Here is a 19,879-nt window from a genome sequence, read left to right on the forward strand (position 1 = left end):
GCCTAGAACTACAGTAACCTTTTCTCCACTTATAAACACATTTCAGTATACTTATTCATTGTTCATCTGTCCAATGCTATGTACAGCAAAATTAAATCTTGTAGCATTCCTCAACACTGCATTTACTCCTCAAAAAGTATTAAGATGTAGCCTGCTGTGTGTATGTACATGAATTACATACTTTCCATTATATTAGATACTACTGAACCAATAGCAGTACTAACTGGTCATCATACACCAGTTGTATCTATTGCACTGAACTGCAGTTTGGGAATAGTTGCAAGTGGAGCTCTGTGTAATCATGAAATAAACTAAAACTCTAAACTACAATCTGTCTAAACTAATTCTGGTAGACTAGATCTACCAGATTATTTTCATCTTCCATGCTATTACACAAGAGTAAATCTTGTACTATTCCCAAACTGCAGTTCAGTGCAATAGATACAACTGGTGTATGATGACCAGTTAGTACTGCTATTGGTTCAGTAGTATCTAATATAATGGAAAGTATGTAATTCATGTACATACACACAGCAGGCTACATCTTAATACTTTTTGAGGAGTAAATGCAGTGTTGAGGAATGCTACAAGATTTAATTTTGCTGTACATAGCATTGGACAGATGAACAATGAATAAGTATACTGAAATGTGTTTATAAGTGGAGAAAAGGTTACTGTAGTTCTAGGCACTTTTACAAAACAGGTGGAGTTAACATGCTAGCAGGCAGCAAAATAAGAAATGTTATAAACGTGGACTGAAGAGGACTGCCAAACTATAGACTTTCCTAACAGTACAAAACCAATAGTCAATATCTGTATGAATTTACTAAATAGAAACAGTACAAAACCAATAATCAATATCTGTATGAATTTACTAAATAGAAACAGATAAACAGACAATGCACAAATAATCACACAATAATTATAATCTCAGACAAGATCTTGCATTAAGGTATTGCCTCTGTGGCCTTCATTTAGGACCTGGTGTTTATTGAGCTCAGCGGATAAATACAGTATTTCTGCTGACAACAGTACAAACACCAAACACTGCATTACAACATAAAATAATTCTGGTAGATCTAGTCTACCAGAATTATTTTAACAGATTGTAGTTTAGAGTTTTAGTTTATGTTGTAATGCAGTGTTTGGTGTTTGTACTGTTGTCAGCAGAAATACTGTATTTATCCGCTGAGCTCAATAAACACCAGGTCCTAAATGAAGGCCACAGAGGCAATACCTTAATGCAAGATCTTGTCTGAGATTATAATAGTAGGACAAGGCTTACTACAATTAATGAAACTCATGACTTTTCAAAGGGAAGTCAACAGCTAGATATATACTAAAGCTCATAAGGCTAAACATTTCTTCTCTTTAGTGGATAAGTGTATAATAAGTGGAAGCTAATTCATCCTACAGTCTTTTACAACACAGTGATCAGACCCTTCAAGAACATACATTTGACAAACTTTGTTTTCCACAATGACATCTTTGAATTAGGGCTGGGACGATTATTGAAATTTACCTTTGACTATTCGCTAATAAAATGTTCGAACATTCGAAGCTTCGGTATTAGCTTTCAAGTTACAGGTTATCTTGTATTTATGCACATCCTTCTTAGGTTTTATCTTTCTAAACCTATTTAATAAGTTTGTAAGAATTTGGAAAGTGCATAGCAGCAGTACTGAATGACGCGATCAATCGACTGCAAATGGGTGTGTCCACTATACTTCAATCATGCACAGGTAAACACCAAGTAATGGCTAACAGTACACCTTCCATGCATTATCTATCACATTACAAGGTGTTAAGGCTGCAACTATGGTAGTAAGCTGAACTTCGATTGTTTAAAAGTGGGCGTGTCACACGAAGATCGATCGCAAACAGACGAACATTGATCACGCAAGAGGAATAAGCAGCTGTCATGAAGATGACGATGTTTATTTGTAATTCTTTAGTAGACTATGAGTGCATTATGAAGCTTCGATGATTGTTGTATTCACAGAAATATTACTTTAGTATCTCACGAGATGCAGAATTTGTTTGTGTTCCACATGAAGCCGTATGAAAATTGCCAGATCTTATCTAGAGTTAATGTAGTTAAAAAGTGCACACAGCAATAAGCAAATGATTGGCTGGATTCCTGGCACAGAGCTACTTTCTTTAAAAGACATAAAGCATGAATTTTCGAATTCAAGCTACCCTACCAGCCAAGACAAGAAAAGTCAACTCTTCCTCATAGTGATGTGATAAGGTTGGATCCATAGTCTGTCTATGCTGTTAATTTGGAAAGGATTTGAGACTTCTCAACATCTGGGTGATGAATGTCATTTTTTTCTACAGTGTTAAGGAATTTATATGTTGTGCTTTCTAGCTATATTCAGGGCTTCTGCTGCCACAGTAGCCATCAATTATTTTATTGACTAGAATGATGGCAAAAGATGCAGCTGGACGTTATGTACCAGTGGCTGTTAATTATTATTATTTCATCCATAACCTCCATGCGTCATTCAAAGCTCTACACCAGCCTTAGGACCAAAAGTCAAAATGCTCAAAACCCACAATCAATAACTATAGTTAGCTAATGTAATTTTATGAAATTATACGTGCATAACTTGCAAGACAGAAGGATCTTCAGCAAGCTCCTGCAATCATTTCGTTGTGATTTTTTCCACAGATGTAGCTGCAGTAGGCAACACACATCAAGAAATATTAGAGCTATTATTATTATTATGATTATTATGTTTTTTAAATTTTATTTTTATAAATCAACGGTCAAACTGCTAGAGCAAATGCTAAAATGAATTGCTACTTTAAGTCATAGGTCAAGATTTTACAGGTCAAGATTTTGACTATGTTTGCAAATCAACATATAGTGTATGCCTAGTGCTCTATGTTATACCCCTTTTCTGTGACCACAGTCAAAAGTTGACACTTTTTTGCACTATTTACTCACATGGCTTTGACTGCTCCAGATAAACAGCTTTGTCATTGCCTTGCACTTAAAATGATGGCCTTGTCCACTCACTGTCACTTTTACTGTGATCATATAACTTGCAGTACATTGGGAGTGACATTCCCTTAAATGTGTAACCAACTTCCTGGTATTCCAAGACAGAATGCCAATACCCAGCAGCACCAGCACCAGCACCAGCACCAGCAGCAGCAGAGCCTACAACAGTTTGATCTGCATGCATTTTGATTGAAGCCTATCTTCATATGGGCTCTTAATAGAGAAATTTAAAAATGTGTTATGCATATATACATACAGTACCTAGCTAGTTATTTGTGGTATTACGTAATGAACAGACTTCTTATAGTGATGTAACGTAGGATATAAATGGACCTTATCCGCAATGACGTCAAAGCGTTAAACGGCAGCCAATAGTGTGGGCACTTTGTACAGGGGGGTATTCGGAGAGATGACGGTTTGCTATGTTAACATTCACATACTGCAGCAAGGGGCAAGGTGAGGCATGCATACTTAATTTCAAGACAAATGTGTATGGTTTTGCGTTGATACCAAAACTTAAGTCTGGTTTCATCTGGGGGACTATTTCACATTGCCATATCACGCTATCTAGCCTCTTACCTTTATTATCCAATAGTTACATGTCGTGAAATCCGCAAACAAAGTTTATTTTAGTGATTACATACGAAGTGCCCACACTATACAACCCTACAAGAGAGAAGACACATTAATAGGTTAAGCCAATTTCACAAAATTGTTCATCAGCTTACTCCTTCCATACAGCTACCATCTTATTTCTTACCAACTCAGTATCCAACTAGACAGCTTCATCAACATCGATTTATCATCCCAGTCAGTTCCACTGTATCGTATCAGAAAAGTTTCTTTCTGAATACTTTAAGAGAATGGAACACTTTATCTAACAACTTTATTGAAGAGCAATCCACAGAAATTTTTACCAACCACCTTGTCATCACACAATAAATAATTTATGTATGCATGTATGTGTTAAATGTTTTTTTTTGTTTATAATTACCTGGGTCAATTATCAGCTATGCTGTCTCGACCCAGTATATAATCATAATCATAAATAAAACTATATACGGCCATTTTGTCAATTATGACGTCATTGCGGATAAGGTCCATAGTCTCGTGATTGTAATCATTATCAGTTGTTGTAATCTTGAGTGTGCTGGTGATTGTTGTATTGATTAACAGAATTATTAATAATGGTTTGACTTGTTAGTGAACACACTGCAGCAACTGCCACATGGTGTCAGAAGTGGGATGGCTGGCATTCAGTTCAAAACGCCGGAACCTTTTGAGTTCAATAATCCAGACAGCTGGTCCAAATGGAAAAGAAGATTCGAACAGTTTAGAGAAGCGTCTGGTTTATCGAGAGAATCTGAAACTCGACAAGTGAGGACACTGTTGTATATGATGGGGGAAAATGCCGACAACGTTCTAACTTCCACGCAAATTACTAGTGAAGAACGAAAGAAATATGACACTGTCCTGGCCAAACTTGACGGGTTCTTCAAAGTTAGAAGGAATGTGATTTTTGAAAGAGCCAAATTTAATTGTCGCAACCAACTACCTGGTGAAACGGTGGAGCAATACATCTCTGAGCTTTATGCCTTAGTAGAGACTTGTGAGTACGGAAACGTAACAGAAGAGATGCTCTGTGACAGAATTGTTGTTGGAATAAGAGATGAAGCCATGTCCAAATGCCTTCAGCTTAACCCGGAACTAACGCTCGACAAAGCTAAGAAGGCAGTACATTTGAGCGAAGCTGTACAAGATCAGCAATGTCAGTTAAAAGGTGAAGGGACTATGCAAGACCCTGTAGTAGTGGATGCTGTATCCAAGTATTCCAACAAGAGAGCCATTGGTGGAAAAACCACACCCCACCCACAACAACTCAGAGGGGGAATGTTACCAGACAGACAACAATCTGCACAAGCATGAAGTAGGTGTGGTCACAGTAGACATCCAGAAGGTGTGAAGTGTCCAGCTATCAGTGCCACATGCCACAGATGTAACAGAAGAGGGAATTACAGCTCACTAAAGTCTTTGAACAGGCTGTAGGACCAGGTGCCCTACAGACCTTCAGCAAAGCATTAATAAATAAATAAATAATAAATAAAACTTTGTTTTTCCAAGACTAAGAAACACATTTTCAGTTGACACTTCACCCACTGATGAATTATCTGTAGATACCACACCCAGTGAGAAACTACCTCCTGTTGAAGAACTGTCCCTTGATACTGCATTCCTAGATGCCATGGCAACCAGTTCAGAATCATCTTGGTATGTTACAGTGACTCTGGATACCAAAGTTGTTCAATTCAAACTAGACACTAGTGCTGCAGTAACAGCCATATCAGAGGAAACATACCGTACACTACCAAAAACAGAGTTGAAGAAGCACTCTAAGATATTGTCAGGACCTGCCAACCAAAAGTTGACTGTACTGGGACAATTTATAGGTGCACTGTCTAACAAAGATATTTCATCTAGACAGGAGATCTTCGTAGTACAGGGCTTGAGACACAACCTCTTAGGATTACCGGCCAACACAGCACTGCAGCTCATTTGCAGAATTCATACTATGGTTGCTGAGGACATTTACAGCCAGTTTCCCACAGTTTTCCGAGATTTGGGCACTTTAGGGGATGAATATTTGATTAAACTCAAGGACGATACACAGCCACATTCTCTTCATACCCCTCGTAACATACCACTACTGTTTCGTAAGAAAATCCAAGAAGAATTAACTTGAATGGAGTCTGGTGGTATTATTTCTAAGGTTGACGAGCCCACACCCTGGTGTGCTGGGATGGTGGTGGTTCCAAAAAATCTGGGGCCATCAGAATTTGAGTTGACTTGAAGAAGTAGAATGTATTGTTGATACTGTAGTAGCAGCTTTACCAGCTGGGGAGCATCGCTTGAAACAGTACAAAGATGCTCAGGATGATGACTCGACGTGCATGACAGTGAAAAGATGGTGCCTAGAAGGTTGGCCTGCCAAATCTGCTACAGATGTTGACCTGAGTGCATTTTGGAAGGTGAGAAGTTTCTTTTCGTTTCATAATAATTTGCTATTATATAACCAGCATATTGTTATTCCTTCTTCTTTAAGAAGGAGACCTTGGCAAAGATTCACGAGGGGCATCAGGGGATCGAACGCTGTAGAGCCAGAGTGAGGTGCTCCGTTTGGTGGCCTGGGATTACCAAGGATACTGCTGAGATAGTTCGTCAGTGTCCCACATGTGCTAGAGAAGCCCAACAGAGGAGAGAACCCCTGATCAAGTCTACACTCCCAGATTAACCATGGCAAATTATAGGGACAGATTTGTTTGAACTGGAAGGTACCAAGTACCTGTTAACAGTAGACTATTTTTCAAGGTACCCTGAAGTAACCAAGTTAACAACAACTACCTCAGCAACTGTTATTAGCCACCTCAAAAACGTGTTCTCACATCATGGAATCCCGGAAGTAGTTTGTAGCGATAATGGTCCACAATTCTCATATCTAGAGTTTACTCAGTTTGCGAAGGAATATGGATTCTGTCACATCACCAGCAGCCCCAAGTATCCCCAGAGTAATGGGCAAACTGAACACATGGTTCAAACTGATAAACATTTACTGAAAAACAGTAAAGATCCATACATGGCGATGCTTACTTATAGGTCAACACCTCTTCCCTGGTGTGGAAGGAGCCCAGCTGAATTGAGTATGGGGAGACAGATCCGAACTTGTGTTCCTACTGCAGACTGTAAGCTGATTCCTCAATGGACCTATTTGGAAGAATTTCAGGAGTCTGATGCCACATACAAGCTGAAACAGAAGGACAATTTTGACAAACGTCATAGGAATACATCAGTCAGCTGTCCAGTACGTTATAACACCCCCCTCCTATGTATTAGTGCCACTTAATTACTTGTCTAATTGACGTGCATTTATGCTGTTGCAAATGCAAAGTTTCAAGCCAATTTTTTTTGATTAGGGGGTGTGTGCTTCCTGTTCCTCCACCCTTCCCTGTTACTAATTATCTGTAAATTTATCACTACACAGGTCCGTAGCCAGAGGGGTTTGGGGGGTTCTGAAGAACCGCCCTCTTGGAAAGAAGGTCCACAATTTTCTGTAAAAAGGTCCACAATTTTAGCAAAAAGGTCCACAATTTTAGTATACAAGTCCAAATTTTCAGCATCAAAATTCCATTAGCTACAGTTTACTAACTACCACTAATAAGTAGCAATATCAAGCTATGTACAGTAAATGAAGTGCTCCAAGTAGCTTATTCAGTGCTCAGAATAGATAAGTTGTGAATCATGGGTAGCAGCCAAGAAATAACTGCATGCAATGACGTTACTGTGAATCATTTTTTACTAATAATATGGTGATGCTATCACTTTAAAAAAGTAAAGTTATTGGTATTGAAGCTGTTTCTTGACCGGAAAATCCTGCATGGGAATTGGAGTTGGTTGGTATTAATGTCATTGTAGGCTAACTGACACTTTTAATTTGACATTTTACAACCTCTGGCTTATTTTAAAACTACACCCTCTCTTAAAACTTTTGCTACACTGTAAATATCACACTTCTTTTGGATTTTCTGTTTGCATCTTTTTTTCTGAGACAGCAGTGATACATTCACTTTTGTTTATATAAGCTGGCAGTGCATGCTATATAGCTAATGGCTACAATCATGGGTATTATGTGTGGAGGTCCTTGGTTTGAATCCAGATAGACCTGCAACATGTACTCATACGTACCTCCTTCTAGAGCTAGAAATGATTAAATGGGCACTCATAATGTATATTTGATCTATGTTACATGGAGCTGGGCAATATTGCATTACTTACCGCGGGTACTGATGAAAGCCGGAATGGAACCTATAAGGGCGCGCGCCAAATTAAAAAATCGCTTTGAACAGATTGTGCACTGTTTCCAACTTTCACACTATAACTAGAATTGTGCTAGAATTAGTTTTTTTCTGTTATAGACATGCTAGAAGTCATTTGCTCTACGACTCTATTTAATGCCCATTGCAAGAAAGCGTTGTACAATCGTCTAAGCTGAGCAGCGATCATTTAGCTAAGCTGTTAACCTATTTTTTGTAAGCACTGTTAATATAACATACTGCAGTTTGCTAACTCTCGTAATTAAATTGCTGCCAATAATGGTAGAATTATAGTTGCTTCATAAAACCAGCGACACTTGTACTAAAAAGGCTTGAATACCGTTACAACATGAAAATACTACAGTAGTTTACCTTTTGGAATGGTAAGGAAGTACTTATACATCAGGATTAAACTGAGCTGGATGGATTTTATTTACACACACCTTGCCACGTGGTGGACATTTAATAGAACTTTCGAGCGAACGATTACCAGCAAGCCTATAAACAGAAACAAACTAATTCTAGCACAATTCTAGTTATTGTGTGACAGTTGGAAACAGTACAGTACAATCTGTTTAAACTTGGCGCGCGCCCCGATTGATTCCGTTCCATTCCATTCTGGGTTTCATCAGTACCCACTTAGCGCAAATGAAGGCATTTGAGTGAGGCTTTATTGTAACTTAAAATACTGCAATACTGGGTCTAACTTTAAACACCTGATTAATGAAATAATCATTTGCATCTTAATCATGTAGTGTACTATCTCATTAGAAAGAGCCATGCATACATGAAACTTTTGGTATGCATTATGTGACTTAATTTTACACAAAGCCATCCCTTTAGGCAAAATGTTGAATGCAGAGAGAATCCCATATTCCAGGCTCAGCTTCTTTGAGTGGCATGGCTCACTATCATGTGCCTCAATCAAGTTAGGATACCGGAATGCCATCCATACACTTTACATGTACATTGTTGTGTCTGTACTCTCATTGGTACAAACCCAACAGAGTTATGATCAATTTTCAGCATATATACAAAATACCATTGTTTTGGGCAACTGTTCATTGGAATATTTTGAAAATCATAGCCTAACTGCCAACTCAAACCATATTTGAAATACTAAAGCAATTGAGATACACTAACACTATGCATTCCAGTTTCTGAGATTTGCTAATAAAAAAAAATTCCTTATATTCCCTGGCACAAAATAACAATGCACATTTTTAACTTGGGATTGCTCCATCATCCGAGCTCCTATGGGGATGAAAATTGATATGGAGTTGTCCATATGCTGATCGTTGTGCAAATCTTTGTTTTGTCATGTACAGTGTAAGTAAGTTTTGTGTCGTTTTGTCGTCTTTTTAAGCCTTATAATGTATGCCGAATACTTTGAAATTTAAAAAAAAAACAATGTTAGTTACTTTGCTTGAGTTACCAATTTTCAGCTACACAACAATAATATTTTCTATTCATCCAGTTCCATACGAAATAAAAAAAATTTACTCAAAAGGTTGACAAAGCGAAAAAATAAGGGGTGAAAGGCCAGTGTGGTACTGGCTGGGTTTCTGCTGCTGGTCCCTACTTTCTATCTTATAAATGTGATTCAATAGGTAACTTGTACTATTTCTAGCCATACAACCCCATTAAGGATATAAGGCTGAAAGGTCATGAAGTCAGAGTATAAGTTGGTGACCTTGAGAGCATCTGAGCCATCTTGTCACATGCACAGTCACACTCATTTTCTCTTTTGTAGATTTATATTGTCAATGTTTTGCTTCGTTTCATAGGGAATGATGAATAACCAGTCACTCATCAGTTATGGTAGAAGAGGGATTCCCTTAATGTGTATCATTTCACTGATAATAATAGTACTCTATTGTAGATATATTGAGAATGATCCTTCAATATCAGGTGGAACACATCATCATTATACTGTCATCAGAGAACAGCAGCCTCCAGCAAAACTTGACTGGCTGACTAGTTCAAATGGCATACACTGCCAGTGGTCATCAGATAACTCAACAAAGTATACTGAAATGGAACCACAACAGTTGCAAATACTATGGAATTTGATGGATATTTATAAAGATTTTCATAGAGCAGGTGTTAAGCATTTGCATAAAGGAAATAGTAGAAAAGTTCAAACACTCACATGGCACTGCAGGGATGAATGTGGTGGTTTGGGATATCGTTTCAAAGGAATTATGGTAAATCTCTTGTTAGCAATATTCAGTGATAGGATACTGTTATTAAAATGGGACAAAGTTTTACTGGAAAATATGCACCTATTACCTAACATGATAGACTGGCGGTATCATGATTATTCACTGACTGGGTCTTCTGTTAACCTTGGACCTATATATTACTAAAAGTAAAACTCGATTTGCAAGTTCTTTGTATAACTGGAAACATGCAACAAAATGTGCCATACAACAAGCTAACAACCTTATTGGACCAGATGGTGTAGTAGTTCTATTATCTGATGATGAAGAAGCAAAGAAAATGTTGTCGAGTAAGTATCAGCAGGTGAAGGTACTAGACAATCAGATAGTACATGTAGATAAGACAGCTCATCTAACTAACAGCAGCATGCTTGATACATGGCAAGATGTTCTTATAATGGCAGAAGCTTCTCTTGTAGTACATGGTCATTCATCATTCCCAGAAGTAGCATTTGCTTTTTGCAGAATGCCAATTCCCAGGACTATTTGTTATGATTATCATAGATGTGACTATTGTGATTCATAGACTGTATATAGTTTATACAGCAAGCTGTGTCATTAAATTCTCTTAACTCTGTACTGATTTATCCAGAATACGTACTGTATGTTCATATTGATGGTATATCATAGGATTCTAAATCTATATTATAGTAAATGCTACAAAGTAAAATAAGTGTGCGGCAATAATGATACGTATAACAGTATACAATTAAGGTATAATAATTATTCATAGTTCAGCAAGGACAATGAAGTGGCAACTTGGTTGTCAGTGTGGTACACACATGAAATGAAATTTCACATGATTAATTAGCTAGTCAATGTACATGTGTATTAGTTGACCGAATTGAAGGCATTTGAGTCATATGCATGTTCTAAATACAAGTGGTATACTACAAAATTTTGGGCCCTAACATGCAGATCTCTGTTCACACAATCATTACTGAATCAGATTATGTCTCAACATTAATTTCAATTCCTAGCTAGCAAGGTGGTGCTGAATGTCACAGATATACTGTGATGCCCATTAGTAATAAATGATTGATTATGAATGAATCTGCCCATAGATAGATGATCTTCAGCTATAGTGGCATGGTCTAAACGGTGGCAACTTAATCAGGCTTTATCCATCACGAACAAGAGGAAGCCAATTTCCTTTACTTATCTTATTGACAGTCAACCAGTTCGGTGGACCAATCTTGTGAAATACCTGTATATATATAAATGATAAATTGCAGTGGTCCTCCCAGTGTCAATTTGCTGCCTCAAAGGCCACCAGGGTTTGAATGTTTTACGACATACTATGTTGGGGTGTGATTCAGAAGCCAAATATAGAGCTTACAAAGCTATTGTTGGGCCACTGTTGGAGTATGCTTGCGTGGTTTGGTCTCCTCATGCTGTGAAAGATGTGAACCTGTTAGAAGCTGTTCAGAGGCGTGCTGCATGGTGGGTTTGTGGCAGTCGCTAGAACCAAACTATGCACTCTTGGTCTGTTCCTCATGATGTGTGCTATAGAAAGCTGTGTTTACCATCCTTATCTACCAGGCAGGACTATTTGTCAGTGTGTGCTCTTCAAGACATTCGTCATGCTGGTTCTATTAAGTTTTCAAACTATTGTACATACAACACTATGCCTATGCGTAGCTATCGTCTTACCCTCATACTCCCACCTTCATCAATCAATGCTAGACGATACTCTTATTTTGTCCGTGTTTGTTTTGTGTGGAACAAAGTACCAATCAGTATTCTGGGAATTGAGAGCCGTTCTGTTACTCACCACACTATTTACAGACATTTCTGTAGAAATTTTTAAATGTAATTTATTGTTGTTGATTTGTTGTTTTGTAGATGTAATTATAATTGTTGTTCATTTGTTTTGTTTTGTAAGTGTTATTTTGTGTGTGTTTTGTTTAGTGGTTGTATGTGTTTTGTATTAGGACAGTACCTGTACAGGCTTGCCTTTTGTACTGTTCCTTCCCTCGTGGTAAATTGATAATAAATAAATAAATAGTATATTCACGCCCTATACAATCTATGATCTACCTAGCCACCAACATCAGCCAATCCCCTCATCTGATTTCCCTCACAGCTGTACCATTGCAACCATGCGGTATTGTATATTCTTAAAACACCAGTTACACCACACTCATAAAATGCTAGCTGTAATTCTGTAATCTTGCATCTGGTGTTGTAAATAAAAGTAAGTGCCCGCTGCGGACAAATTAACATAAGCGACAAATATCCGGACGTTTATAAAAAGCCTTAATTGCATGATGTGCTTTACATGCACTTACATGGACTGATGGAGTGTGCAATGGTCATGCAGTTCACTCGAGAGTTTTGGACACAGTGTGTGGTAACTTTGAATGTACCTGTGTGTATGTAATCGTTGTGTGTTATGCCTGTACATGCAGTCTACGTCCGCGTGGCCAGACCGCTTCTTTTTTTTCATTTTATGAATGACAGTTTGATTTGTGAAAATTCACTGGGAAACAATACCCTCAACGGTCATTGGGTAGAATCCCTCCAACTAAAAAAGGTGGTCTGGTCATGCGAGACTACCAATCAGTGCAGACCTCTCACCCTGAGAACAGACCTGGTTGTGATAAAGCCAGTCACCCTGAGAGTCACCCACTCCCACATAGTTCTAACGTCTACCGTCTGGCTCACGCACAGATTTGTTTGAACAACAAAAAAATAAGATTAATGCTGTGTGGCTGTACCTCGTATAATATCTTAGGCTGTGGTGTGGTGTAACCTACACTGTGTGCTCCATTTTTATTTATTATTTATGCTTAATTACAACACCAGATGCAAGATTACAGAATTAAAATAGCTATGTGCAAAAATAGTGTGATAGTGTTGAGGGTCAGATGGCAACATGTTCCAACTGCTCAAGCTAATTACTCATAATACTAGTAGGCATATGCATTCCAGTATAGTCTTGTCCTCGCAGACCCATTCTCCGGGGTGGCGCTTATTGATTAGAGATTATAAGCGCCCCCTCCGAAAGGGTCTGATGAAATTCCCATACCATTTTTGTCCAAGAAAGCAGTCCAATAAACAAGTACGAATTTACGGAGGAGTTCATTGTTTTTACGGGAAATGCTTAGATCAATAATACATACCGGTCGATAATCGGTTGCTTATGCTATCCACTGTTGTAGTACTGTACTGTTATGTGTATCTAATCAAAAACAGCCACTGCTTGAAGTTTCTTAGTTTACTAGAGTGGTATATCCCCAGTATATGGAACAGTTAATTGTTTGGAATTTTAGTAGCTTTTCAGTAAACCTGCATTTACTGATGTTTACTGAGAGTTTAAAACTTAGTAAAACAATTATGTTCCATATACTTAAAGTTACTGACATTTTACTATCAGTATAACTGGGCACAACTACAGTAAAGCAGCTTAACAAATTAGTAAACTAAGAACCTTCAAGCAGTGAGCCAAGCTGTAAAAAAAGGTGCGGCCCCCAAAAAAGACCATGGTGAAAAAAGATGTGAAATCCAAGGTGGCGGCCAAGAAATGGCTGTGATGGTAGGTTAATGGTTACATTTTAATAACAACGATTCAGGTGAATTTGGTGCCAAGACCAAGCGGCACAAAATTCACCTGAATTGTCGTTATTAAAATGTAACCATTAACCTACCATCACAGCCATTTCTTGGCCGCCACCTTGGATTTCACATCTTTTTTCACCATGGTCTTTTTGGGGGCCGCACCTTTTTTTACAGCTTGGCTGTTTTTGATTAGATATCACTTCTTTTTGTATTTGTATACTGCAAAGCCGGCCTATGGCTGGCTTTGGGGCTTTTTTAACCCATGTGTATTTTTCTTTACTACAGGAAGAAGAAAAGAACTTAAAGAAGAATTTTAGTACTTCAATTATTTTTGATTTTATTAGTAATTATACAAATTATATACATATATTTATTACATGCCCATTATTCCCCACAGGATATTTTTTTGCAGCTGATTTCTCTACTGGGTGACTTGAAATGTAGCTGAACTATATACAGGATGGTTTCTTTGTAGCTAAACTCTCTACAAGGTAACCTCTTCTAGCTGGTCTCTCTACAGGGTATTTTGTTTCTAGCTGAACTCTCTACAGGTGATTTGTTTGCAGCTAAACTCTTTACATGGTGGTGTCTTTGTAGCCGAACTTTCTACATGATGGTTTCTTTGTAGCTGAACTCTCTATAAGGTGACTTCGTCTAGCTGAACTCTCTACAGGGTGATTTTTTTGTAGCTGAACTCTCTGCAGGGTGATTTGTTTGCAGCTGAACTCTCTACATGATGGTTTCTTTGTAGCTGAACTCTCTACAAGGTGACTTCGTCCAGCTGATCTCTTTACGGGGTGATTTGTTTCTAGCTGAACTCTCTACAGGTGATTTGTTTGCAGCTAAACTCTCTACATGGTGGTTTCTTTGTAGCTGAACTCTCTACAAGGTAACTTCTTCTCTACAGGGTGATTTGTTGTAGTTGAATTCTCTACAAGGTGGTTTGTATGAGGCTGAACTCTCTACATGGCGGTTTCTTTGTTGCTGAACTCTCTACAGAGTAATTTGTTTGCAGCTGAACTCTCTACATGATGGTTTCTTTGTAACTGAACACTCTACAAGGTGACTTCTTCTAGCTGATCTTTCTACAGGGTGAATTGTTGTAGCTGAACTATCTACTAGGTAACTTCTTCTAGCTGATCTCTATACAGGGTGATTTGTTTGTAGTTGAATTCTGTACAGGTGGTTTCTTTGTAGCTGAACTCTGTACATGATGGTTTCTTTGTAGCTAAACTCTTTACAAGGTGACTTCTTCTAGCTGAACTCTCTACGGGTTAATTTCTTTGTAGCTGAACTCTCTATATGATGGTTTCTTTGTAACTGAACTCTCTACAAGGTAACTTCTTCTAGCTGATCTTTCTACTGGGTGATTTGTTTGCAGCTGAACTCTCTACATGGTGGTTTCTTTGTTGATGAACTCTCTACAAGGTGAATTCTTCTACCTGATCTCTCTACAGGGTGATTTGTTTGTAACTGTACTCTGTACAAGTGCGTTTTTGTGGGTGATCTCACTGCAGGTTGATTTGTTTGTAGCTGAACTCACTAAAGGGCGATTTGGCTTGTAGCTGAACTCCTTGCATTGTATCTAGTTTCTAGCTGATCTCTCTACAGGGTGATTTGTTTGTAGCTGATCTCTCTACAAGTTGATTTGTGTGTAGCTGATCTCTCTGCAGGTTGATTAATTTGCAGCCGATCTCTCTACAAGGTAATTTGTTTGTAGCTGAACTGTCTATAAAGTGATTTATTTGTAGCTGATCTCTCTGCAGGTTGATTTGTTTTAGCTGAACTCTCTACAGGGTGATTTACTTGTAGTTGAACTCCTTACATTGTGTGTAGTTTCTAGCTGATCTCTCTACAGGGTGATTTGTTTGTAGCTGATCTCTCTACAAGTTGATTTGTGTGTAGCTGATCTTTCTACAGGGTAATTTGTTTGTAGCTGAACTCTGTACAAGGTGCTTTTTTGTAGGTGATCTCACTGCAGGTTGATTTGTTTGTAGCTGAACTCACTAAAGGGTGATTTGCTTGTAGCTGAACTCCTTACATTGTGTCTAGTTTCTAGCTGATCTCTCTACAGAGTGATTTGTTTGTAGCTGAACTCTCTATAAGGTGATTTGTTTGCAGCTGAACTCTCTACATGGTGGTTTCTTTGTTGCTGAACTCTCTACAGGGTGTTTTGCTTGTAGCTGAACTCTCTACAGGGTGATTTGTTTCTTGCTTATCTCTCTACAGGTTGATTTGTGTGTAACTGATCTCTCTACAAGCTGATTTGTTTGTAGCTGAATTCTCTGCAAAGTGTTTTGTTTGTAGCTGACCTCTCTTCAGGGTGATTTGTTGTTTCTAGCTGATCTCTCTACAGGGTGATTTTTTGTAGCTGACCTCTCTTCAGGGTGATTTGTTTCTAGCTGATTGCTCTGCAGGTTGATTTGCTTGTAGATGAACTCTCTACAGGGTAACTTGCTTGTAGCTGAACTCCTTACTTTGTGTCTAGTTTGTAGCTGATCTCTCTACAGGGTGATTTGTTTGTAGCTGAACTCCTTACATTGTGTGTAGTTTCTAGCTGATCTCTCTACAGGGTGATTTGTTTGTAGCTGATCTCTATACAAGTTGATTTGTGTGTAGCTGATCTCTCTGCAGGGTGATTTGTTTGTAGCCGATCTCTCTACAAGGTAATTTGTTTTGTAGCTGAACTATCTATAAGGTGATTTGTATGTAGCTAATCTCTCTGCAGATTGATTTGTTTTAGCTGAACTCTGATTTGTTTTTAGCTTATCTCTGTACAGGTTGATTTGTGTGTAACTGATCTCTCTACAAGCTGATTTGTTTGTAGCTGATCACTCTGCAGGTTGATTTGTTTCTAGATGATCTCTCTACAGGTTGATTTGTTTGTTGCTAATCGCTCTAAAGGTTGATTTGTTTGTAGCTAAACTCTCTGCAAAATGTTTTGTTTGTAGTTGATCTCTCTACAAGGTGATTTTTTGTAGCTGACCTCTCTTCAGGGTGATTTGTTTCTAGCTGATATCTCTACAGGGTGATTTTTTGTAGCTGACCTCTCTTCAGGGTGATTTGTTTCTAGCTGATCGCTTTACAGGTTGGTTTGTTTGTAGCTGAACTCTCTACACGGTGATTTGCTTGTAGCTGAACTCCTTACATTGTGTCTAGTTTCTAGCTGATCTCTCTACAGGGTGATTTGTTTGTAGCTGATCTCTCTACAAGTTGAATTGTGTGTAGCTAATCTCTCTGCAGGTTGATTTGTTTGTAGCCGATCTCTCTACAAAATAATTTATTTGTAGCTGAACTGTCTAAAAGGTGATTTGTTTGTAGCTGATCTCTCTACAATTTGATTTGTGTGTAGCTGATCTCTCTGCAGGTTGATTTGTTTGTAGCCGATCTCTCTATAGGGTAATTTGCTGAACTCTCTATAAGGTGATTTGTTTGTAGTTGATCTCTCTGCAGGTTGATTTGTTTTAGCTGAACTCTCTACAGGCTGTTTGTAGCCGATCTCTCTACAGGGTAATTTGTTTGTAGCTGAACTCTCTACAAGTTGATTTGTGTGTAGCTGATCTCTCTGCAGGTTGATTTGTTTGTAGCCGATCTCTCCAATTTGTTTGTAGTTGATCTCTCTACAGGGTGCTTTTTTTGTAGCTGACCTCTCTTCAGGGTGATTTGTTTCTAGCTGATCTCTCTACAGGGTGATTTTTTGTAGCTGACCTCTCTTCAGGGTGATTTGTTTCTAGCTGATTGCTCTACAGGTTGATTTGTTTGTAGATGAACTCTCTACAGGGTAATTTGCTTGTAGCTGAACTCCTTACTTTGTGTCTAGTTTGTAGCTGATCTCTCTACAGGGTGATTTGTTTGTAGCTGAACTCCTTACATTGTGTGTAGTTTCTAGCTGATCTCTCTACAGGGTGATTTGTTTGTAGCTGATCTCTCTACAAGTTGATTTGCGTGTAGCTGATCTCTCTGCAGGTTGATTTGTTTGTAGCCGATCTCTCTACAGGTAATCTGTTTGTAGCTGAACTCTCTATAAGGTGATTTGTTTGTAGCTGATCTCTCTGCAGGTTGATTTGTTTTAGCTGAACTCTCTACAGGGTGATTGCTTGTAGCTGAACTCCTTACATTGTGTCTAGTTTCTAGCTGATGTCTCTACAGGGTGATTTTTTTGTAGCTGAACTCTCTTCAGGGTGATTTGTTTCTAGCTGATCTCTCTACAGGTAGATTTGTGTTGATTTGTTCATTGGTGATTGCTCTAAAGGTTGATTTGTTGCAGCTGAACACCCTGCAAAGTGTTTTGTTTGTAGCTGATCACTCTAAAGGGTAATTTGTTTGTAGCTGAACTCTCTCCACAGTGACTTGTGTGTAGCTGAATTCTGTGTAACTGAATTCTCTAGAGAGTGACTTAATTGTAGCTGAATTCTCTACACAGTGTATGACTTGTTTATAGCTGAACTTTCTTCAGTGTGACTTGTAATGTTCTGAATCTCTATAGTGATATATTTGCTTAACTCTCCACATGGTGACTGTCTTCTTGCTGAACTGTCTATAAGATTAACTGTTTGCAGCTGAACTCCCTACAGAATAACTTGTGATGTAATAAAATTCTATAATGGAGTAAATAAATTAGCCGAATGCTCTATTAGGGTGACTGTTCTATTAGAGTATCTCGATCTCGCATTTGCTACACGGAGTTGGCTTTCGAATCATAACTCAGTGGTTTGTAATCCGATTCTTCTATACTACTGCAAGGACTTTCTATGAAGATTACTCCAGTTATAGTTCGATTTTCAGCTCATTGCTCTAAGCGGTTTGCCTAGTAGACGTGAAAACTAATACTTTTTTATTCATAAAAATCGATCGCGTAATTGTGACACAGGTTGGGTTTTGTGTCATATCTCCGTGGTCTTTATCTCGATTCCTTTCAAACCACCAAAAGGCACTCCTACGATGGTTACTCCATCTACATAGCAATTTTCAACTCATTCCATGAAGCGGTTTACCCTGTAGGCGTGACAACAAATCGATCTTGTTTTACGCGAATAATCGGTAATAACTCCTGAACCATTCATCGGATTTGTACCAAATTTGATGCTAGGATTCGCCTGTGGACTCCCTTTCTGTGTGCCAAATTTCAAGGCGATCGGAGTACGCGTTTGCTTGTTATAGCAATTTTTGCAAATGTGCGAAAAGACGAAGAAGAAAAAAAAAAACGAAGAAAAAAAAACGAAACTTTGGCAGCTCGTATCTCGGAAATGGCTGGAGCGATTTCCTTCAAATTTGGAATGTAGACTCCCTTAGCTGGCGGGCAACTGTGTAGCAACTTTGGTTCCAATCAGATAAGTGATCACCGAGATACAAAGGTGTGAAAATGACGTTTTCGTTCTTCCTGTCAATATACTCACGGTGTGGTGCGCCGGGTTCTTGGGCCGCACGACACACTACCGTGTGTCTTGATGTAGAACAAACAAAACTTGCATTGTATCTGTATTATAAAGAGTTGATATCGATTATTGATGGATTGTTTAGTGTAAAAGAGTAGACTCCATAGTACTGCACTGGAAAAAACAGAATTGATTATTTCTGACTATATGGTACACATTTATACCTGGTTGCTAATGGTGATATGGCCTATATTATGCAACCCAGGCAATAGAAATACTTTAATGAATGCTCCCACTGTCGGAAAACTGTGCATTTTGATGAGCTACAAGATGTCAGGTCTCTCTGGTTTATCCTGCATGTGATATGTTCTTTTATTGTTGAAGTGCTTGTTTTCAGTTTATCTAGAATGCAGTGTAGTAACACTCACATATTTAAATGGATTCTTGTCCACTCTTTGTAGTGGACGGAAAGTATTGTAATGGCTGATAGCTACAGTGTCAGATGCAAATAGCAGAGTTTATACTTACCATATACAAACTAATGGTGAAGATATTGGTTTTTGTGTTATTGTACCTTTATTTGTGTTTATTACAGCCAATAGCTGTAACTGATACTGAGGTGGAGAGACCATCATATACTCCATCAGATTATACTAACAAGTTTATAATACTGTTAATCTGGTTGACTGTGGCATTTTTAATTTGTTGGCTGATATCCTTGATTACTTGCTGCTTAACTTGTGCGGTGAGTCCTTTATGTTTGTTTGTGAGTGTGTATACATGTGGCCACGTTGGTATGTGAAAATAATCAATGAAGTGTGGATCTGTACATTACCAAGTAGTGAA

At 38.3% G+C, this 19,879-nt stretch overlaps 1 protein-coding gene across 4 annotated transcripts in view; it reads left to right on the forward strand.

Annotated features, from left to right (window-relative positions):
* Nucleotides 1-19,767, forward strand: part of LOC136259725 (uncharacterized) — a 25,647-nt gene extending 5,880 nt beyond the window's left edge. For 3 of the 4 annotated variants that reach the window (XR_010703346.1, XR_010703347.1, XM_066053251.1), the window contains one exon: nucleotides 9,663-10,745. Coding sequence is in view for 1 of the 4 variants with exons in the window: in XM_066053251.1 (XP_065909323.1) it covers nucleotides 9,663-9,676 (14 nt within the window). In the remaining 3 variants the exon portion in view is untranslated. Of the gene's footprint in view, nucleotides 1-9,662; nucleotides 10,746-19,628 lie in introns of those variants that run through there. The other variant, XR_010703348.1, reaches the window with a different exon arrangement.
* Nucleotides 19,768-19,879: the final 112 nt, after the last annotated feature.

The sequence above is a fragment of the Dysidea avara genome, chromosome 1 (genome assembly GCF_963678975.1).
Source record: "Dysidea avara chromosome 1, odDysAvar1.4, whole genome shotgun sequence".
Lineage (NCBI taxonomy): Eukaryota > Metazoa > Porifera > Demospongiae > Dictyoceratida > Dysideidae > Dysidea > Dysidea avara.